We start from the raw sequence: 23740 nt of genomic DNA on the forward strand, positions 1-23740 counted from the left end.
ATTTATGTATATCATGGGCGCAACAAGGTTTCTGACCATGGAAATATATATGGAATGACTTTGAGGAAAAAAATATCAGCATTTAGATTCACCTAAGCAATATCGATTTTTAGCAACTTTAATTTGGTTTTGTAGAGGGAATGAAAATTGGTTAAATGTTGTTAATTTGCGAGCATTGATAAATATTGCAAGCACTTGTATCACCTTGGTCTATTTATAAGTTTGCTCACCATTTTGTTTTTTAATTTGATGATACACTCTTCATCCCTACGATTCTACGAAAGGACATGACTACGATGGTCATGTAGGAGGTCAGAGATGACAATCATATGCAAGCTAGATAGTCTCAAATCCTTCACTAAATACAGATATTTATAAGGCAACAACTCGGCTAAGAATTATCTTTGATATGCCGGAATCTTATGGATACTCTAACTTTTTCACCAAGCCAAATCTCTTCTTCAAAAGGAGATGTCTCCCTTATCATTCAGCAAGACCTAAGTCCCGAATACATCTAAACACACACAACACCTACTAACGTCAAACTACCACTATGGCAATCGCCGATAAACCCACAAATATCATCAATCTCATCCATAAACGAAGTCCCTAGCGGAGTATTCATCCTAAGTATGGTTTTATATTTCAATGGTATGATATGTCTTTTCTTTGACATTGATTCAAGAATTTATATGAGTTCGGTCTATATCTAGTTTGTTCAAAAAATTTTGTTTATTTTACAATTGTACTAATCTTTCACATGGATTTCAAGTCATATTATTTCTTTGATAGGGTTTTATCTTTGTATTCGTCATCAGCTAGATTACGAGATATAAACCATAAGCTGTTAGATGCGATTCAAAGAAAAAAAACCCCAAAGCATGTCACTCCAAAAATCGAATCTATGACCTGAGGTAAAACCAGAGATGTCTCCAGCGAGTTGATCTAACCTTCATTGTCAATCTTTTTACTATTAAACTTTCTCAAAAATATAAAATATGGCATAACAATGATAACTAAATTAATTTGAATTAATGCATAAGTATTAACCATTTATTTAAGAAGTTTGAAGTTCATCAAATGTATCACGACTAACGTTAAATCACTTATTAAATACATACCCTTTTATGCTTTTGAAAAGTGAGACCCGGCCCGAACTAATTAAGTTTGTGCATCTAGCCTTTCATTAAATACATACCTTTTTATGTTTTTGAAAAGTTAGACCTAGCCCGAACTAAGTTTGTGCATCTAGCCTTTCATTTTCTTTCGTACACTAAGATAATGGTACTACTTATTTTAAGTTGAGAAATAAGATCTTACTCAATTACTCGACAAAAATGTAGCTTAACTCTCGGGAGATATATGATGCACATATTTCGAAATTAACATGGGCATAAATAAGACACGTAGCACTTTGTGTCACGATCTAGTAATATATAAATTTAGGTATACTATATTTCTTTTAAAGGATATATATATATATATATATATATATATTATATATTAAAAAATAAGACCCACGATATCCTCGCTTTTCATTCTGTTATCATTTATGCACTAAATATATATAGAATTAAAGTTGTAAATAATATGTAATTATATATACATGTATGTATGTTGCTTAACTACACTTTATTAAGTGATTAAAGTTTTTTTTTTCTATTATTTATTTATTGAAGATATATCATGAAGTTTAGTTCGAAACCTTAAACTTTAATTAAATTTACTCATCGAGAATCGAAGTGTTCACCGGTTAGCATTTTAGTTCAAGATTTTGATTATGCACTACAAAATGAATATAATTAATCTTTTACATAAGTTTTTCGGGGACAGGATTAAAATCAAAGAGATGCGAATAATATGACACACATAGATAATTTAATCTAATTTTACTTGGACTCGTAGATTAGAACGTATTATGTATATCTTTAATTCTTCAATTCTATTTTTATTCTTTTTCCCCTTTTCTTTTGTTTTGTTATTTTTCTTTCTTCCTTTTAAGAGAATATCTGTTACTAAAATTTTATTGATATAGTAGTTACAGACTTCTTTTGAATTTTATGTTAAATGTACAACTACCTTAATTATGTCCTTGTACTTATCTGAGTTTTATGTTCCCGGCAAAGTAGTGTTGGAACATTGTAAGATGACGTAAACATATATATTAATCGATATATTTGTAGTTTAATTTCCCGAGCTACTTTTAAAAGTTACTTCAAGTTTATGAGCTTGAGTTTATGATAACTATTGCGCAAATTTTAATAAGTTCCTATAAACTATGTGATAATATTCTTATTGCAAATAAACACAAAAGATTTGATGACTTTTCCAAGTATGGTCTCACAAACACAATCAATTATCATATAATCCCAGCTACCAGATGATGGATTAATTATTGGTGGTACACAAATGTCTTAATGGCATACAGGCAATGTACCTTGTTCCATGGATATGAGCCTAGGTAATATATAGCAAGGTTTAAGGTGTAAATGAAGGTTTGGTTTATAGTATTAACGCAAAATATTCACCTTTAATGACGACAATTGCAATTTACAAGTATAACCTTAATTGAGAGGACCAATTCGCATATATGCATATAGTAAACAGACTAAATCTGTAATTTCATACGGGAGATTATTAAATTATGGAATCCAAATAAAAAGTAAATCTGACCAATCAAAGGTGGCTCCCCCTCTATAACCACTCGGAGGTGACTAAATGTTAATTACATCTTTTGCCGGCTGCTAATCTCAGTATCTCCTATCACTATTGCCATCTTTTCTAAGTCCAATTAAATATTAATTAGAAAAAGCTGATAAAAAAATTAGAATAATAGAATAAAATATCAATTATGAAAGGAACTTCGTACCAACCAGTTATATGCTTTTTAAAAAGCTTACCAACTTTTCATGAATCATGCATATATTATTATATAAAACATTTAGCAGCAAGCGATGGTAGTTTAATGTGTCTTTGCTTTACCTACAGGTCCTATGTTCGATTCTTTAAAGTGAGAAGTCCGTATGATATTTAATATTTTCACTGCTATCTATTAAACCATACGAGACAAAGTATCCGCGCGTTGCGGCGATGTGATAGTCAAATCCTTTAGCTGCACGAGCTCCGTCCTTGGATTTAGAAAATTTGTCAAAAGTATACCGAATGATCTCTCTAATGAAAGAGCATAAAATTTGAAGAACACCCATATAATTTTTATCATTTATTGATGTACGGTTTTTGAGATAAAAGGTTTTGAATGAATTAGAGGTTTTTGAGATAAAAGTTTTGACTTTCTATCCATTTCATTCCTTTTCCACATCCCTATTATTGACCGCAAGTTGTTGACTTTTCAACGGCATTTTCGGGCTCTTATCAAGCATTCATCTAACAAACTTTGAAAAGTCATTCCTCTCATAGTCTCATACCAAGATGCGGGTGTTTGGTATGATGGAATGGAAAGGGGAAAAAGGGAATGAGAAATACTTCCATTGTTTGTTTGCGACGAATAAAGGGAATGAGAAAAGAGAAAGGGGGAATCAATTCCATTTTCTCTATTCTCTACAAATTGTAGAGAATAAATTGTAGAGAATGGATGAAAATGGAAAAAAAAAAAAAAAAAAATTTTTTGAAATTTTTTTTTTTTTGAAGATGTTATATGTAATAAATGTATTATTAATTAAAATTTTGTCTTTTATATATATTCATTCTCTGTTGATACCAAACAACGGAATCCATTCTCTTTTCAAATAGTCATTCTCTTTCTCACTATTTTCATTCTCTATTACATTTCCATTCTCTATGATTACCTTCTACCAAACACCCCCTAAATTCTCTACATCTATGAGCAATCTACAAAATACGAAGAGCAAACAATAGAATCAAACGCTTCACAACAACACATCTTGATGTCATTTTGCATTGATATTTCCCGCTTTTCGTATGTACCATGCATCACCATATGAATTATATAGCTTTAAAAATATCCTTCCTACAGCCTAAATGAGCATTATCACACCAGTGAAGAAGAGCAGTAGGTGACAAATCGGGAATGTCAATTTTTTTCCAGCCGCACGTTGTCGATCATATATATATATATATATACAGTGAAGATTTTTCCAGCCTAAATATCCTTCCAAAGACTCGAAAACCATATATATATATATATATAGTGAAGATTTATAATAAATAAAGTATTTTTCATTTTTCATCCCTGAATATGTCGCATTTTTCACTTTCAGTCCCTCAAGTTTAAATAGGAAAAGACATTAATGGCCTCACTTGTTTTGCACGTGCGGAAGTTAACGGCTGAAACTTAACACCGTTTGGCAAAAGGACTTCAATTGCAAAATTTTGCCAACTTTAAGGTCAAAATTGTAATTTTTAAATGTTAGGGACAAAAAGTGCAAAAGCTGTCAGCTTCAGGGACGAAAAGTGTAATTTACCCTAAATCTTTTGTAACTGAACAATTCTGGAAAAGATGTAGCGAGGTTTCAATTCCGATTTTGCAAAATGGACTATTTATCTGAATGCCCATGATTTGTATTTAGTATGACTAAGTTTTTCTGGTCCATGAAGGTGACGATCCATTGGATTTTGCTGTATGTGCCATGGATTGGACGGGTTGGTTAGTTTCGTTCAACAATGTATTGTATAGAGTTGGGCTATCTTTGAGATTGGTACTCTTTAAGATTTCAACGAGCCGATTTCAAATAATCAATTAAAACAAGAAGTACATGTCAAGGTATCTTTATGATATGTTAAAGGAAGTAATTTAGTATTTAATCAAAAGTCGATTTTGTATTAACAATTACATAATCAAGGTTATTGCTTTGTTGGGGCGGCTATGATATGTTGTACTTTGATGTGACAAGTTAAATTTTTAAATATAAAAAACACCTCATTGTATAAGATGATAAGCCTAAAAATTGAAAGCAAATTCTAGTATGATATCTATGGCTAATTATTAATATAACAATTCCCAAAAGTCGATGGCCTCTCTAATTTACTGTGGTTTTTACTGTAGGAAAAAACTAGTAATTTTTTATTGCTTACTGTAGCAGACATATGTTGTTGATGTTGCATGATGGTACAAACAAGAGGCAGCCGCCATTTTTTTCTTCTTTTTGGGCTAAGTCCACGAGACAAACAAAAGGGCGTAAGCCCACTTCCATTTTTTTTTCCACCCACTAATCCACTATCTTATTGACTAATTTTTTCCTCTCATTTTTTTTTTCCATTTTGAATATTTTTCTTTGTTTTTTATAAACTTTAATAATATTAGCTTTTAAAATTTATAGTATATATTTAGCCATTTATGTACTGTGTTATGGTCGTAAATATTGATATATTAAAGTTCTTAGCCCCGATCGTAACTAATAGTTCATTTAGCCGTCGTTTAGTGTCCTTGATATTTTTTTTAATAAACCTTAATAATATTAGCTTTAATCATTTTTATTTAATTTTTAAAAAACAATTATTTTTATAAGCTTTAATAATATTAGCTTTAATAATGTTTTTTTTTTTACTATAAAAAACTACTTTTAAATAAGAAAATATATTTGTTACCCCGGTCAATAGTCATGTAACTATCACAGTATAATGTACGTACTGTTTTCGCCATAATAAGAGGGTTAGTTTTTAACCCTTTTTTAATTTATCTAAAATTGCTTATATATATATATATATTTCATTTTTTTTCCTTATTGTTTCTTTTAAATGCTCCTAACAGTTAGGTAATCACCAACCAATGGCTAGATAATTGTGTAGTGTTTCCGCTACAACTAAATAACAATTACTTTTAAATAATTTCTTACATCCGTTTTTATTCTTCGCGTTCTTCTATATGTGTTTTAAGTATTGTTCTGTATATCGGGCAACACTGTCTCTAGATATCAGTTTTTATAAAAAAAAAAAACAAAGGTGATATTTCCAACTCCTCGCAATGCACGGGTTACAATTCTTGTTCACAGAAATGGCACCAAATTCTTTATTACCGATGGTAGACATCGTGAAATCTTTTTAGTTATACACTTTATTTAGTTTTTTCCCATAGCCAGTCATATATCTTTTAAAAATCTTTATGCGTACCTGAAATAAGTACCCAGTTACCTTTTATATAAGTTTTTGAATATAGAAAATAAAAAATCTAATATATATATATATATATATGCGGGAAAAATGAATATGTTTCTAATAGCATGTATCATACATGCTTCCCCCTCACAATCTTTTAAAAATTTAAACATTGATTTCAATCACATGGCTTAATGTTTAATATTTTTTTAAATGATTTGTGAGAAAAGAAGCATGTATGATTAATGCTATTAGAAGCATATTCATTATTCCTTATATATATATATATATATATATATATATAAGAAAAGTGAGTTTGAGTTTGTTATGCACCCAACTTGGGTGTAAACCCCCTCTCGTACCAATATTTTAATATTTTGAATAAATGCTTACCCCCCCAATGATTTTTATGGTTTAAAAAAAGGTATGTGAGGGGTTTTCACCAAACTTAGGTGTCTAACAGCCTCATACTCTCTTCCCCCTATATATATATTTCGAATGGCTAATTTCATTAAAAATTATAAACCCGCAATACAAACACCAAAGTAACACACCAATGAAAAGAGAAAATTGATAAATCCTCCTAAAGATCAGCCTAAAAATCCTTCTAAAGTTATAAGAAAGTGACATGTGTTGTCCACTAATTTTTTTTCTTAATTTCACCCCTGATTTTTTCACATGTAATCATCTCATGATTAAAAGAATATTTAGGCTATTTAGTTAGAAAAATCTTTTCTCATTAAAAAAAAACTAACATAGCCAAGATATGTTGTATACTTTCTTGAGAATAAGCTGGTGGAATAATAATGAAAATAAAAGTATAAAAATACATAAAACAGTAAAAGGTATGGTAATGATGAATTGATGACCATAAAAGAAAGATAGCCCACATCTACTTTAGTGAGAAAATGGTGGGTGCAACCCACGATGCATGATACGGAAATGGGCAAAATGCATTTTCCATCCATCAAAATCCCTTTTCCATGGGCCAGCCCAATCCTATTATCCAGATAATAATAATTTAATTTCTTATACATGACGGATTTAAATTTTTTTTTTTTTTTTTTGGCGGTAGAAAAGGTATTCTTCTTGGGGTTTAGAAAGTACCCCATCTCCCAAAAGTGTTCTATGTTTGACTTTTTACAAGTTTTATTTTCAAATAAATAAAAATACTAAAAGTAAAATTCGAAAATAATAAAGCCCAAGCCCGATATATGGGCCCTTTTATTTTAACTTTTGGTTCTATTATTGTACGAGTAATACTCCCGGAAACGTGAGTTTCATTCGTACGATTAAAGATATATGAAGTTTTACAAAGTTATAGTTAATACACAGTACAGTTTCAGATTATTGAGTAATTTTTGAAGGTTTTAATTTGTTAAAAGGTTAAATGCGTAAATAAAACTTTAATTAATCAAATGAGCTAGTATGTGTTGTGGTTAATGCATGTTGCATGTAGATTCTTGAGACAGATTGTAGTCAGTGACAAGATCCATTTAATTTGATGATTTTAATATTAAAATATGTATCACATGATTGATCAGATAGAGACCAAAACCTGACATTATATAAAACATGGTTATATAATTAACTTGATCCTTCAATTAGCATCCAATAACAATAGAGCTAAATGTCAAATGATGTAACATAACAATGACAGAATCTGCCTAACATCGCACCAACATAAATATTATCTTATAATAAATATATAATCAGACTTTGCATATGCACTTGTGACTTGTATGTATATATATAAAATATATAATGTGTACATTAAGAAAAATACAACTTGTAAACTTCATCTAACCTGTCTTTACATGTGTTCATGGAGTATCAAGTATTTTTCTAATTTGATGCTTTGAAGTATCGTCTAATATATATAGAAACATATGTATACATGTTGCTTAATTTAATATTCTACGCAGCTGAAAACGGAGCGAAAACAGTTTTCCAGTCAGTTGAAACCATAATTTCAGAAAATGACCATAACCGCGCAGCTTCTTTTGGGTTGTATCCTATTTTAGAGTTTGAAGCTTCGTTGCAATCCGCAAAATATTTTCCACTCACATTGTTCAGTTCAGGATGAGTTGCAACATAACATGTTGTGGCAGCAGCCTGCAGTGGCACATATATAATGCGAAATTACTATATATGCCTGCCTCCATTAAATTTTAGAGTTTCCGGCCAGTTTTATTTGTAGGAACTATATATAATTACCTGAGGAATTGTTTTCAAGAGCTTCGAACTTAAAAAGAATACGAAATCTGCAACACAAAATATAAAATTTCAAAATTTAAAGCTTATTAAATATATACGTACATACATATATATTCTCTTGTTTCAATTTTATTCTTTACATTACTATTTAATTTGTTTGTCCAAGATACATATTCATAATTCACAAAATTTATTCAGTAAAAATCAATCCATTGTGTCTATATATTACACCCTCACGTAAATATCATTATCATATATATTAATTCTTTAGTTAAATGTATGTGTTAAATACACCCAAATATATATACATTTTATCGATCAACTAAAAATTATATTAGTTTTATTTTGACATTAATTTTAGTTTTCTCTGTTTGTAGTAAGTAATATTACTAATATATATATACATTCTCTCACAGCTCGGTTTAACTTTAACATTTGGTCAATGAAGTAAAAATGTGCGTAAATCATAATTAATAAAACTACCAATAGTACGTACGTACAGTACGTACCTGTGATGAAGCCTTCACGTTCTCTTGTGAGTCCGGTTCTTACAATCCCAGGATGTACACAGTTTACCGTCACGTTAGCCCCCATTTGCTGTTAACACAAGATCAACACAAAAATCCATTAAATTAATTTTACTTACATTTATTTAGCGATTATATATAATAGTTGTTAATTAGTACTAGTATCTTCAATTCTATATGACCAATATTTGGGCATATATATAATCAAGCAGGATATCAGATATGTTTTGTAACAGTGTGGTTAAATAGTCATAGCTAGTTTTGGTTGCTTAAGAAAAAGAAATTTTATAGTATATGCCAATATATATATATATCCCATATGTATATATGGTATACAGAAATATATATGTAACATGGCCGGTTATCATATGCAAGATTGATGACAACGTAACGCAATATGTGTATAGTACCCGGAGTCTATGAGCAAGTTCCTTGGTATGCAAAACGTTAGCGAGCTTCGAGATTGTATATGCACGTGTTGCATCGTAATGACTGTAACAAGACAAATATACAGAGAATATAGTCAAACACGTACTCCATTATATTTATGTATAGGGAATTCAGCCTCTTAACAAAATAGCTTAAAAATCTTCTATAGCTTAAAAATCTTCTTAATTATTGAATGATGACATGTGAAAAAATCATAAGATAAAATTAGGAATGAGAATTAGTTAATAACAAATGTCATCTTTTTAAAACTTTAAAAGGATTTTTAGAATAATATATAAAAAGATTTATCATTTTCATGTATGTATATTTATTTATTGTTAAACTTAGATGTATTTATGATCACCATTTTCGATACTTTATGAAACCAACGTGGATATAGTCAAAGCTCATTACTATTTATGATCGATCATGCTGCCTTTATGTAAAAAAGGTGGCTGTATTCAAGTTGAATTGGTTACTAGAGTTTACTTACAATTTAATTTTTCCCCATCTTTAGTGTTTAGTGGTCCAAAATTACATAAATAGTACGTACACGTAGTACAGTTTTCATAATTAAAAGTTGATATGATGAAACCATCTTTTTTATTCTTCCTTCAACAATAAGACTAATCACTAACTTATGATGCATAAGACGAAATAAAACATAACGAGTATTTGAAAATAATATAAAGTCAAAAGTCAAAGCTATATATACAATTCTTTTAATAAAAACTTCATCTTCATATACTGTACGTACGATAAAAGGCCAAATGTCTAATCCACCACCACTAAGACTACCTCAAATTTTGTGTAGGGGGATTGCCATATAACTAATTAATTAGATGGTCAAAAGTCAAAATACCCTCGCAATATTCACAAAGCTCGATATCGTATACTCTATTATGTCAAACTTAATTGTCATGTAGATTAATATGTATATATATATATATATATATATATATAATTTTTTTTAAAGGTCAATTTCGTTGGAAATTTCGTGTCGCAATTCGACAGCGGAAGGTCTAACATACGTTGTCTTAGCCGGGTCCGCGCTAGAGAGCTCTCTCGAAGTAGAAATGTCTATTTCAAATACCCGATAGGGGAAAACCCCCTATTAATCTGCTCGAATGCACGACGATCAATAGGGGTAAACTCTGCCCTCTCAGACTTGAACATGGGTACACCCAAGCCAAGCCCTCATAAAGGGACTTCCTTATGTCCTCCCCAAGGCTTGAACTCAAGACCTCATGTATAAGGGGATGATATTTCAACCATTGAGCTAATACTCAAGGATATATATTTATGATACTTTCCAAAAAATCTTAATTTATGATACCAAACTTTAATTCAAAGTAGATAACTAGGAGTAAATCTATATTCTCTAATAAAACAAACTATATTTTTTTTTCTTAAACTTTTTGTCTTTGAAAAACCAAAAACACTATTCTCCTTTATTCATCAATTTAAACATCTACATCTAATATACTTATAACACCCTTGATTAATGAAATAATTTACAGTATAGATCCCCTAACACATAAAATAACTACAATATCACCTTTAACATCAATTACTTTTACAATCATCACCATCGTCACCCATCACTATCCCCACTGCCACCCCCACCATGGTCACCACCACCACTACCCCACCACCATCGCATTGTGCGGACATAAGTATAGTTTAAGAAAATCAAACACGTACTACAATATATATATATAAGGTTGTCCGACATCTAAACTTAGGTGTGAAATCCCTCGCATACTAATATTTTATTATTTATTGATTAATGATTTTTATGTGGAATCCTTCGCATACCTAACAGCCTTATATTCACATCCCATGCCATATATATAATTATATATAAATAAGCATTACCTTTTTTATATATTCATATAAAAATGAGATATATGTATTACTACGTACCTTTTATCTCGAGTGATTTGACCAAGTGAGCGAATCAAGTCACCAGAAAACCAAGTATGGATGCCTGACGACACATTCACTATTCGTCCTTGAATTCCTGTTGTTTTCGCCGTTGCAATCATCTTCTTCAGCAACAATTTCGTTAACAGGAAATGACCTAATGGAAGCAATTAATTCGTAACATGTTACATATATATGATCCTCAAGCTTCTAATTTTCTTTCAATTAACTCGTAACATGTTAGATATGAACGTACCAAATTAAACACTAAAAACTAGATTACTTACCTAAATAATTGGTGGCAAACGTCATCTCGATTCCATCTTCCGATATGCCATGATCGTACGAGAATTTGCCGGCATTATTGCTATATCACAAGGAAAAAGAAAACCGTTAACTAACGAATTGAGCTAGCTAGTGGCATTATTTGAATATAGAAGTTAATTACATGAGCAGATTGAGAGGCAAATTGAGAGCTTCAAAATCCGAAACAAATTTCCTCACGGATTTGAGAGAGCTAAGATCAAGAGGCATGACGATAATATGTAGTGATGAATCATTATCATTATTAAACTCTGAGGATATACTAGCCTTTATTTTCTCGGCAGCTTTCAGGTTCCGAGCAGGTATCACAATACGAGCCCCACGCTTAGCCAAAACACGAGCCGTCTCAGCACCAATTCCGGATGTCGCACCTTCATTTGTGTAATCAAAATTTAATTATATATAATCATTAAAAGAAAAAGAAGTCCACCAATGATACGACAATGATGATGAAAGTGTTGCATGTGCATGAATAATATGATGAAAAAAGTACGAGTAATATAATATACAGTACTGTATATATATATATATAACAATTAAAGATGATAATAATATATGATCGATCACCGGTGATGATGGCGGTCAAGAAGCATAAATTGGCACAGTTGTCGGTCACTTGTTCAGCAGTGGATTTTGAGCCGTAGCCGCTTGGTCCGACGGTGCCTGTCAAGTACTTGATCGATTCTATCATTTTCTGATCGATCAGCAAACGTAAATATAAATATTTATGGTGTGTTGGTTTTGGGTTTTCTTTTTGACTTTTCTGTGTGTGTGTTGTGTTGACTAGTGTAGTGAGTGACTTTATTATTGTCGGATTATAACACCAACTTGTTATGCAAACAAGACAGAGGGAGAGAGAGAGAGAGAGAGAGAGAGAGAGAAAGAAAGAGTGTGTGCGTGGGCGTTGTGAATCTAAGTTAATGTCAAACAACAGAGAAATTAAGAAAGTGAGTGTGGATAGATACACATAGATGTATAGAGATCGCAGAAATCACGGTTTAGGGAAAGGCAGGGCATGGCAGAGTGGCCCGGCCCGGCCTGCTGTCGGGTATACAAAGGATGGTCCTGAACCTGCACTGCACCTAGCTAGCTACCTAACTTAGCCTTACATTCACTTGTTTCTGTCACTCTTTTAATTGGTTTATATATATAGCTATATATATTATTGATCGAATGATCGATAGATAGATACCGAAGATGCAAAAAGTTCAGTTAAATTTTGACATCGTCCTGTTCTGCTCTTTTATATTATTGCATTACCCTTTTTCTTTCTTTATTGAATTATATATATTTATACTTACGTGTATATCTTTACTCTAAATTGTACTTTTTAGTTATGCTTCTATTTTTAACACCCGTATTCAATTCAATACTGTCATCTTTAACGATATGACATCTTACATTCGTCTCAATCTTCTTACATATATATTGTTATACGAGTATATATATTAACTTGTTGGCGACTACCTAAAACTATTCTTCCTCGTCGTTCCTTGACATGATTTACCATATTATTTCATATATAAAAAATTTATATCTAATTACAGCTTTTTTAAACGCACTTAACTTAAACGTACTATCTCTAAAAGTTAGGCTTATTTAAATACATCCGCCAGTTTTTCCATTTTCTCAACAATACATCCTAATTAAATTCCCCTAATTTTATTTTGCACCAGTAGTATTTCAGTTAGGAAAAAATATATATATTCTAAAAAAAATATAGGTTACTCATATGAGTTTTTGTGTGAATAAAAGGAATTACATGACACTTCAACAAGCAAAAACATGCATATAGACTTTTAGTGCGGACTCATAAAACCAACGGCAAATCTTGTACTACCTCAGCTGACGTGTTATACGGGATAGTCTAGTGATTAAGGAGTTTTTAACTTTGTGGTTTCTTCCTAAGGGGCCATGAGTTCAAATCATGTCACATGCAAATGTGGTGAAGAGGCTTTAGCAATGCTATAATCATCTATACATGGGAGAGCAAAACCAAGATTCAAACCCGCCGGCGTGGACGCATTAAAGTTGGGGTGTTAGCCATTTATCCGTTCTGCATTTAAAAATAAAAATAAAAAAACACATTTTCTCACCTTCGGATGGTCGACATATAGTCTTCCGAATTTAATGCATTTGGATTCATTAATACATCTATCTAGACGGTACAAATTTGGATTTATAGGATAGCTGCTTAATTGGTAGACCATTCAAGGATATGATTATGTTTTTATTAGCAACTAATTTCGACTGTATACTAAACAACAGTAATGGACAAACAAAGCAGGGAGGGGTAAACGACACGAGTGCCGAGAAGCAGAAAACAAGGATGACTTAATTAATTTGTGTGGTGGTTGCACGTGAGGCTTTCGATCTAAAGCTTTGCAGACAATGACTTGTCAATTTTAGACCTCTACAAAGTCCAACTCTATTTACCATTCGGAAACTTACTTTCTCTTTTAGTTTTACATTTAAAGGAACTAGCAATAACCATTCTTGATATTATAAAAAAAATGGGGATGGTGACTTTTGTGTTCCGATTATCTAAAACAAGTCAAATGTATGTAATCTAATCGACGTATATTTGTGGCCGTTTTTGATCATTTCTTTCGCCATCGAAAATACTGTTAGCCAACCTTTGTTGGTCGTTATTATTCGATTAGTTATGAGTATATTTGTTATATATGTGGCTAGATCATTCAACTCTAAAAAACAACTCATTAATCCAATTAGTTGCGTATATAGGCACATGCTTTATAATTTAGATGCAAAATTAAATTTAAAGAAACAATGCTTGCACATGGTTATGGATGGGAAAGACTCATTAAACTGATCAAGACTTTGACTTTGAAAATCTTCAAAGATTCTTAATTGGTAGAGTACTTCGATGTAGCTCGTGTGGACTATCCTCTCGATCATTTCCCTCACGTAACGGCCCACCGTAATTCTTTATAAAAACGAGCATGGTACCCGCACAATGCGGCGACGATGACATTAGTTGCGATATGGTGGTGTCGGTGTCAAGTGATGTAAGTAATTGAGACAAAGATATTTGATTTTTAAGGATAGTGTGAAAGATAATGAAATGATTGTGTAAGTTAATTATTTAAGGGTAAAATGGTAATTTCGCATGTCCTAAAATTGTAAACTTTTCAACATATAGGTATAATTTTTATATAGTAGTATAGAAGTATAGATTAAGGATTAATCATACATCTGGTGTGACGATTAGACTTAAATATATAGCTATTGAATATAAAAGTTGTTTAAAAACTAGTTTACCGATTGATGATCGAGATGACTAAATTAAGGTGTTTCTAGATAATGCCAACAAAATATATGTGCTGATAATCGTGTACAGTAGTAGTATATATGCATGATGTTTACATGACGTCATGACGTGTTCTATATTTGGTAGTATGTGACTACAACAAACGTATGGTTTGAGATACATATTTTATGAGATGAGATTGTTGATATGATATTTACTATTACTATTGCTGTATGCATATGATGATGTGTTCCTGCATGTTATGACTTGTGAGGTCGTAAAGGCGCGCAGGTAAGTGAGTTAATAAATGAAATCCATAACCAAGTCTCTTGCAGTGGATAACATGAAACGTTTATTTTAAGATATGACAAATAGCACGAAAATATCATTTGATCTGTAAGCATACAGTTCAAATGTTAGCTAGAACATTTGAACTTTCACGGTTTTTATTGCTTTAAGCAAAATTGTAATGGGTAATATAGATTATTTTTCATTTATTTGTATAGTAGAGAAATTATAATTAATCTTTCTAAGTAGTCCAGAATTTCAAGGACACGCATTTGAACAAAGATATATAAAGCTAGCTAGCTGACATACAGTATTAAATATTATATATCATGGTCGTCGAAGTGTGTATTAATACTCATTTATAGATCTGATGATTACCTCGATAATTAGTCCTTCAAAATCCAGATACCATGATATAGCAAAAAGTGTATTGTTGAGATTAATTATAATATAAACATGAAGGTAAGACAAAGATTACATAATATCATCAATAATAATGTGTTTCGACTAACATATTATATTAAATTATTCTAACTTTTTTTTTGTTATATAAGAAAAGCTAAATTTTCTTGGAGAAAAAAATAGTAACCAACTACGTTTGACTAATAAAACATGATTTAAGTGTATATGCTCTACAAAACTGACTTTAATGATTAAAACCTATAAATAAATTAGAAGGTTATCAAGAATCTTTCTCATGACTTCCAAGTTCCCACTACCCATAACTCCGAATAATCTAATATGAGGAGCTTTTCGTTTTTAATTTTAGATGAGGAATGTTAGTGCTCAAATGAAGTCACTCAAACCAAATGATTGTCATGCTTTTCTCATGGTGGATTTATCATCTTTTAAGATCTTCTTAATTATGGCTCTAAGTATATAGAAAAAATTTTACTTTGCGAGCTGTGGTTTTCTTTATGTGGATATATAAACTTTCACTATTTTTTTTTATTCTAATTATTTTTTGAGTATTTTCAGCGACGTCTAAATGCGTTGTATTGTTATTTTTTTAGATTTCATTGTAATTGTATGGTGCCCGTGCATTACAACGAACACCATTAACAAAGTGTCTCATGTAGTGATAATCGAAAACAGTCCGAGTGGATAATCAATTAAGACTTTCAAATAAGATAAGGGTTGTTTTATGTGGAGAGAAGTATCTTAGACAATCCTTCATGTATAAGTATGACTTTCAATAAGGGGTGTATTTTTTTTTATTAAGTATATAGGTATAGATTATATCGATGGAAAAAAAGAAAATAGAAAACAAAAACTTCACTATATTTTTCTTTTGGGTATAGTTGATGGAATTTTTTTAAGCCTCTTCCGATAGTAACTTCTTACTCACCCAATCTTCATCTTCATATTAGACGTATTAGTGTTACGTCACCTTTTTTTACTTACCCAACTCATAACATGCTCTTATCAACAACATCTCTTCTTTACTTCTTTCTCAATATTTTATTATTTCTAATTAGTTAAACATAAAATTAAAACATTGCATATATTTATTAAATAAATTTTTTTATCAATAAAATAAAAATTACATCAATAATAAACATTACATTGAAAAAAGTTATATTATAATAAAAAAAATTACATTAATAAAAAAATAACCTAAACTAAAAATACATTACATCGTTAAAATTAGATAAAAAGTTAGATAAAATTAGATAAAAATATCAGTACATTAATTTATTAACATTGACGGGGCAAAATTTCAACTACCACTACAACAAATTTGTTATTTATACGCACTTTTTTTACGCACTTTTTAAAAATGCGTAAAATTTTGGTAAGTTGTTCGCATTTAAATATGTGTACAAATAGTCTATGTTAAAAAGTGCGAAAAAAAGTTACAAATTTCGCATTTAAAAGTGTGAAGAAAAATGTTTACACACTAATAAGTGTGTACAATATTAGATTTGTACGCGCTTTTAAATGTAAAGATCATTTTTTTCGCGAGTGTTTTCGTCGGACTGAAAAATCATGAGTGAGTAATCACTTGCGAAGAAATTATCTCCACAATTATAAGCGCATAAAGTATATAAAATTTGTACACACTTATTAGTGTGTACATTTTTTCATCACACTTTTAAGTGTGAAACTTCTAAATTTTTCCGCACTTTTTTATGTAGATTATTTGTACACATTTTTAAGTGCAAACAATTCTAAGCTCTTTTCAAAATTGTGTAGAATAAAGTGTATAGAATTGACTAATGTGTTGTAGTGTATGTTTTTAGCAAAAATTGAACAAAGCCATAAACAATATCATGATATTAAAAATATATTATTGTTAAAAAAAAATAAATAAATAAAAATTTGAAAAACACATACAAAATAAAAGATTGGAACACATTCGTTGTGACTTCGTCAATAAATGGTATTTGGTGACACGATAAAGATACGGCCTAACCAACGGTGTTATGCCTTACGTGACATACCGTTAGGAGCGGGCTTTATATAAATCAAATATCTAAAACATAATGAATTTGTTAAGTTTTCCCAAGTCCTAGCGATGTATGTAACAATATGATATTTTAGTTGTTATGAAGGGTTTACAACTTCTTAAACAATTAGATAATGATTATCTTCATTATTATAGATGAGGCGATTAGTAATAGCTTGTTTATGACTTTATGTTAACAATGGTTTGATGAGTCTAATCATCTCATTTCTTCTCAAATAAGGCTGTCAACTTTGTATATGAGAAATAAATCATTAGAACTTTAAAGGAGTTTTCAACCCCACATCATCACAATTCACACCCACAGAAACATACATTTTCTTTCAAATCTTTATATAATATTTGAAAAAAAGTAGTTGTACCCATTATATACTTTAGTAACAGCATAAATAAATACGCATAAAATCAAGCACCACTTGAATTGAAGCTTACTAATGTTGTCCTATTCATTAACTTTACATTCACAAACTAATCCAACCTGATTGCTAATCTCCCACACATTAGGCTTTTTGGACACTTACACTAAAGAGAAATAGAAGAAATTAAAAAATAGTGTAATGCTTGTACCACCATCCACATATTATAATCTCCATAGTTTCAAAAAGATCTTATACACTATTATAGCATATATAGTTACATATCTTGATAGTATAATAATAATAAAAAAAAAAAATTGAAAGTGTTCCTTTAATTATTCTTTTGATACAAAATTTTGAAGTTTCATTCAGACTATACCCATGGATAGGGTTAAGTATCTAGAGTGTAGGTAATTTTTACCTTTTTTCTATTGTGTGAATGTAACTTTTATTTGGTTCATTGTATGCAATTAACCCGCTAAACTTGAACGATTAATGTAAAATTTTAAGGTTGACCAATCAAAAACTTTTACATGGCAGCTCATATGGTGTGCCACGTATACACTTTTACATTAATCGTTTAATTTGGCGGGTTGATTACATACAATGAATCAAATGAAAGTTACATTCACACAATAGACAAAATGTAAAAGTTACTTAAATCCCCAGATACTAAATCCCCCATGGATATGATGGTGTAACTTTTCGTGTGGTGTAATTTTTCGTGTGAAGATTTTTAGCAGTTGATGTTGCAATTATTTAATGGATGTTGTTGAAGGTTTAATGATAAAGAAAACTCTCTGTTGCAAGTGATTAACTTTGGCCTAAGACCATGTCGATCCCAATCTCTAACCTAACATTCATAATCCATGTGATCGTTGTGTCACTTCATTATCGATAACTAATTGATCATTATTTGTTTTGTTTAGATTTAACTCTTGTCCAACAAAAAAAAAAGAAAAGAAAAGGTAGCACTAGTATATGGAAAGAATAATTGGGTATGTGGTGACCATTTTATAAGCATGTAGGATCCACATTCCACAGTTAGGCATGATATAGATCGAAAGGGCGGAACCTCATAAAGTACACATATAGGTAATTTGGCGCGTTTGGTTCGCGAAATTTTTTTTTTTAAGAAATGAAATCTGTCAAAGGAATTAGATTCTGAATAAATGGAATTGATGAAATGTTTCTTGTTTCTTAAAATTTAAGAGAAGGAAGGAATGAAATTCCATTCAATAACCTCAAGGATTGGATATTCCATCTAATGATGGAACGTTTACATTCCAATGGAATGAAATTACATTATCTTTTGACGACCAAACACACTACGGAATGAAATTCAATTCCAATTCCATCATAATCTGTGAACCAAACGCGCCCTCGAGTTTAGACTTCAGACCAATAGATAAAATATACTGAAATTCAAATCTATAAACGTGTGGCAATCGACTAAATGCAACTCGGATTTCATATACACATCGGCTTTTGAAAGAAATAACTGTACTGCTGGTTGTTGAAACTAAGCCTAAAAATGATTTCGAAAGGGCACATTTGCCCAATATATATCGCATCAAGATATACTTGTAACGTCATGTTTAATTGTAACGAGCTATACCTTGTTTACAAGTATAAAGTTCTCCAAGTAAATCAACAGAAAGGGTTTACAATTTTTTTCTTTTTCCAAGCATATTCCTTTTCATATATCTGCAATTAAAAATCTACAAACTGTTAAAAAAGAGAATCAGATGCGTCTTCTCAATGGGTTTAGTGCGGAACAGCCTACTCCGAATTGGATAGTATTATCACCAATAATCTAGGACTGAGCCCAGCCCAGATACGCAAAGTCCCACGTGATCATTGGCAATGCGCACTCAGGTCCTCTGCCCATCCAAACTCCTCCAAGAAGGCCAAAATCACTCCGTTAGACCACCCAAAACCAGTCTGCAAGCCAACATTGTCATTACAAACAAAAAAATCAAATTAAACACAAAAATAGTCTTGGACCTAGGTGAAAGAACAAAGCACGAACTTAAATCCAGGCCCAAAGCTATGCTCAGGCCCGAACTCCGACCCGATAATACTAACCCACAAAAAGAAGACAAAAAATGCTTACTTGTGGTACATATTCACCTCCACCTCCAAATTCTCCACATTTGCTTACATCATATTTCTCATGCATGGCTTTTGATGTCTTATATGTAACATAATTAGTTCTAATCCACCTTAGGGCTATGTCTTTTGCTAATGATCTTGCTTCTTTTGATCCAGACCTAACTAGACCTTCAACGATTATGTGTTGAATTGGGGCCCAACCATTTGGAAAATCCCTGTTTTTCAACAAAAAATTCCAATTTAGTAAATCATAAAGATCCCTCCTAGACACCTAATTTAAAACTAATGATAAGTGTTGAGCATGTAGATCACCATTGCTGGCTCGAATTTGTCAATGAAGTTGATATACCCGCAGCACGTAGCAACCCCGAGCTTTCCAGGCTTTGTGAGACTTTTGTGACCACGGTTTCATCTAACATTTAAGAGAACGTATGTAGAGCAATTAAAAACACAAACATCAGTGGAATTTAAATAAAAAGTTCGCATAAAAGGGTAACCAATTTTGTTCCAATAGGGGTTATGTTATAGAGTAAACAATAAACTTTGAGGAAATGTCCATTTTGATAGTTATAAGTTTGTAACTGCTCACAATAGACCACACGTCAAGAGTATATTTTGCTGCGTTACGTATATTACCGGTTGCAATGGTAAAAACTAAGCTTTGCCCGGTCAAATAAAGTTATAATAACTTAAATGGACATAAAAACATGCTCGTTACCAAAGTAGAGAACCATAAAAAATGTTATCTACTCTCGCACCTTCAAAATATGAATTTAAGGTAAATCCAACATAAGTTTGGGACAAAATATGGTTTCTTGGAACAGAACTAAAATCAATATATGCTACTTTTCTGTTTTGTGCAATTAACTCATGAAAAGGAAAACACAAACAAACCTGAGTTGAACAACTGAACCCATATAGGAATGAAGTTTGAGGCAAATATATCTTGATTCTGGTTAGAGGCGTCCCATTTATGAACATCCTACAATCATTAATATAGACATTAGAATGTTAAAAAGGGGTACAGGAATGAAGTTTGAGGCAAATATATCTTGATTCTGATTAGAGGCATCCTATTTATGAACATCCTAAAACTATTAAACGATATAAGATATTAGAACGCTAATAGGAGGGGCGTATTGATGCATACAAGATACTCGTCATATGCTAGAACCCCTTACCTCGCTGGTCAAGTTATCATTGAGCCAATAATCAAACCATTGACCCTTCTCTTCGTCCCAAAAAACAGAATCCATGGCCTTCTTTCTTGCTTTTGAAGCCTTAGTGAAGTGTAAAGCATGACTACTTTCTCCAGTAACATTTGCCAAGAAAGCTATATCAAGTTCCATCTGATAAAACCATATAAAGTGTATAACTTTATTATTTTAGTATTTCTAAAGTGATATGATTTTGGCAAAAATGGTTACTAATTCACACCTTCAGTACGTATGCATTCAGATCAACAGGCAGAATCATTGTTGTAGACAATGATGTGAGATCAGAAGTATTCCTGATATACAAATTGTCAAATCAAACAAAAACATTTTTTTTCGGAGAAGAAATTCCAAACAGAAACAGTTTAAAAATGCAATTTACTTCATCCATCTGGTACTAAAATCCCAACCACTTTCTGCAGTCGATGCCAGCTCACGATACAATTGCTCTTTCTCACAATCATCTGTAACTTTGTCTGCAGTTTCTGTGTCCTGTTAAGCAAAAAGAAGGCTAAAGCGTTGATGGTCTGAAGACTAAACGCAAGATTCTCGAAAGTTATTATTCGATATATTACAATAGTGAACGATTCTGGCCTAGGCTGATTCCACATTGCATAGTACCGACTTAAATTATGTCTCACACCTTGAGAATCCTCAACTGTCACATTATGTATGCCTGTAGCACCAAAAGTTCAATTAGTAATTCAGGAAAGAAAAAGAAAAGAAAAAAAATACTACTATACTGATTAAAAGTTACCAGAAGTCCAAAACGCATGTTCTTTGATCAGGGCTGGCAATGCTTTCTTGACCAAGTCCATGTCGCTAGTTCGCTTATATACATCAATGACCATTGAACTCAGGAGCGGAGGCTGACTGAAAATATTTCCGCCAACCATTTATCTTAAATTTCAAACTAGGCATAGGTTTTTCCAGTACTATATATGTCATTGGCATAAAAAGTTACCTTCTATTAGTATAGTATGCCCGGGCACCATTTAAAACATATCCATATGTGTCGATCAAGTCTATCAGATTCAAAACAATCCCTTTTGCTGTCTCATACATTTTACTTGCCAATAGTCCTCTGCTCAATATTAACTCGATCAACTAATATCGATATCAAGTCAATAAACTAAGATAACTTAACTTGGCTTTTAATAATAGGCTATTTGAGTGAGGTACTAAATGATGCATCATGCATTCAATTTCGCATACTTTGTGACATGATATAAAATTTCAAACATTAAAACACATAAAATTACCTTATAACCCAATAAGAATCCCAATAATAAACTTCTTGAAACCTTGATCCGGGTATAATCACAGGGTATTTCAACGGCAGCAAACTATGCCTTTCCGGGTATTCCAAAACCTTATTCGACACTTTGCGGCTCAAATTCTTCCAAAGTGAATGCACCTCAAGAGCCCAATCTTTCATACCTTGATGCAAGACTTTAGGCAAAAACCCATCTGGTTTAGCCACATAGTCAACAGGTTCAACATACTCTAAATCCTCCTTTGCACCATTCATAAACTTGGTCAAAAAAAGGTTCAAATCCGAAGCTAAAACTGACCCATTTCCTGTCTTGGGCAGGTCATTGAAAGCTTGTTTCACAACAGGAAGGTCAAACTTCAATGATAAGTCAACGTAAAGTTTTGGGTCAAAGTTTTTAGGACCAAATGTTTTGAGAGCAGTTTCTTGGATAGTTTCAAAAAAGAGGACAAGTGGGGTTGTGGGTACCACTGGACCATGGTCTGTTGGTTTGCATATCTGACCAGGTTCTGATTTAACCATAAAGGCTGCAGTCAAGGAGATGAACATAGTAAATTTAACATGGATTAATATAGATTGTAAAAACACCATATTTATGGAAAAAAAATAACAAGAGGGTTTGCATGAATATATGAAAACAATGCTATTTATATGTATAGATACATAATAATATACGGTACCTGGAAAACAAGAGGCCGGCTGATTGAATAATCTTCGATAAATACAAAGTAGACAGGGTTCTTGACTGTGGACCGATTTGTGATGTTTAATGTGATTCGGAGATTTGATTATCTTCTAATTGGTGTTACTATGTTTTTCTTTTTTTGTTTTAATAATGAAAACTATAATAGGAAAAAGACCTACTGATAATATGGATGTATTTATGTTTGAGGTAAATTTAGAAAATGTATACGATATTAAGAGAGAATAAGATAAAGATTTATTTAAAATTAAGAGATAAGATAAGATGCTTAGAACATTTACAATGGTGTACATCACAAGGTTTTCAAATTACATCAAAAGCACTGTTTATTCAAATAATTTAGTCGGTTTTATACTTCATCTGTCTCATATGAAGTGTCCTAGTTTGACATTTTGAATTTCTTTCTTTCAATTGTGATTATAAATATTTTTGTTTGTATTATATAACACTTGATATAACATATATTGAATTGATTGAGTTATAAATAATGTTTTTCATTAATATAAATTTCATCAACTAATATATAATACAAACAAATATATTTACTGTCAAAGTTAG

General features: G+C 31.4%; 2 protein-coding genes across 3 annotated transcripts; both read right to left on the bottom strand.

Annotated features, from left to right (window-relative positions):
• Positions 1 to 7845: 7845 nt before the first annotated feature.
• On the bottom strand, positions 7846 to 12682 carry LOC122579586 (short-chain dehydrogenase TIC 32 A, chloroplastic). Of its 2 annotated transcripts, none has more exons than XM_043751775.1 (8): positions 12063 to 12682; positions 11620 to 11866; positions 11459 to 11538; positions 11172 to 11328; positions 9227 to 9308; positions 8799 to 8886; positions 8290 to 8336; positions 7846 to 8187 (listed from the first exon to the last, which is right to left on the bottom strand). In XM_043751775.1, the coding sequence occupies exons 1-8, from the start codon at positions 12184 to 12186 to the stop codon at positions 7990 to 7992; spliced, it is 1023 nt and encodes a 340-aa protein (XP_043607710.1). In that variant the 5' UTR covers positions 12187 to 12682; the 3' UTR covers positions 7846 to 7989. The 2 variants fall into 2 exon arrangements, with proteins under 2 accessions (XP_043607710.1, XP_043607709.1); XM_043751774.1 differs by having other exon boundaries at positions 8790 to 8886.
• A 6730-nt stretch (positions 12683 to 19412) lies between these two features.
• On the bottom strand, positions 19413 to 23288 carry LOC122580060 (trehalase). Its single transcript, XM_043752331.1, has 12 exons — positions 23160 to 23288; positions 22469 to 23006; positions 22171 to 22290; positions 21964 to 22079; positions 21782 to 21882; positions 21589 to 21698; positions 21430 to 21502; positions 21174 to 21341; positions 20887 to 20974; positions 20305 to 20404; positions 19994 to 20207; positions 19413 to 19821 (listed from the first exon to the last, which is right to left on the bottom strand). The coding sequence occupies exons 2-12, from the start codon at positions 22999 to 23001 to the stop codon at positions 19735 to 19737; spliced, it is 1710 nt and encodes a 569-aa protein (XP_043608266.1). The 5' UTR covers positions 23002 to 23006; positions 23160 to 23288; the 3' UTR covers positions 19413 to 19734.
• Between the last annotated feature and the right edge of the window lie 452 nt (positions 23289 to 23740).

Source organism: Erigeron canadensis, chromosome 8 (genome assembly GCF_010389155.1).
Source record: "Erigeron canadensis isolate Cc75 chromosome 8, C_canadensis_v1, whole genome shotgun sequence".
Lineage (NCBI taxonomy): Eukaryota > Viridiplantae > Streptophyta > Magnoliopsida > Asterales > Asteraceae > Erigeron > Erigeron canadensis.

Bases quoted from the DNA above. Each gene is read 5' to 3' on its own strand.
- LOC122580060 (XM_043752331.1), bottom strand. From the start codon at position 23,001: ATGGTTAAATCAGAACCTGGTCAGATATGCAAACCAACAGACCATGGT. The intron at 21,699-21,781 runs GTAATATATCGA...TTTGCTTAACAG, and splicing joins GGCCAGAATCGTTCACTATT to GACACAGAAACTGCAGACAA. The intron at 19,822-19,993 runs GTAAGCATTTTT...GTTGGCTTGCAG, and splicing joins GAGGTGAATATGTACCACAA to ACTGGTTTTGGGTGGTCTAA.
- LOC122579586 (XM_043751774.1), bottom strand. From the start codon at position 12,186: ATGATAGAATCGATCAAGTACTTGACAGGCACCGTCGGACCAAGCGGC. The intron at 11,867-12,062 runs GTGATCGATCAT...ACACAAATGAAG, and splicing joins CTTGACCGCCATCATCACCG to GTGCGACATCCGGAATTGGT. The intron at 9,309-11,171 runs GTACGTAGTAAT...GTCTTGTTACAG, and splicing joins CAAATCACTCGAGATAAAAG to TCATTACGATGCAACACGTG.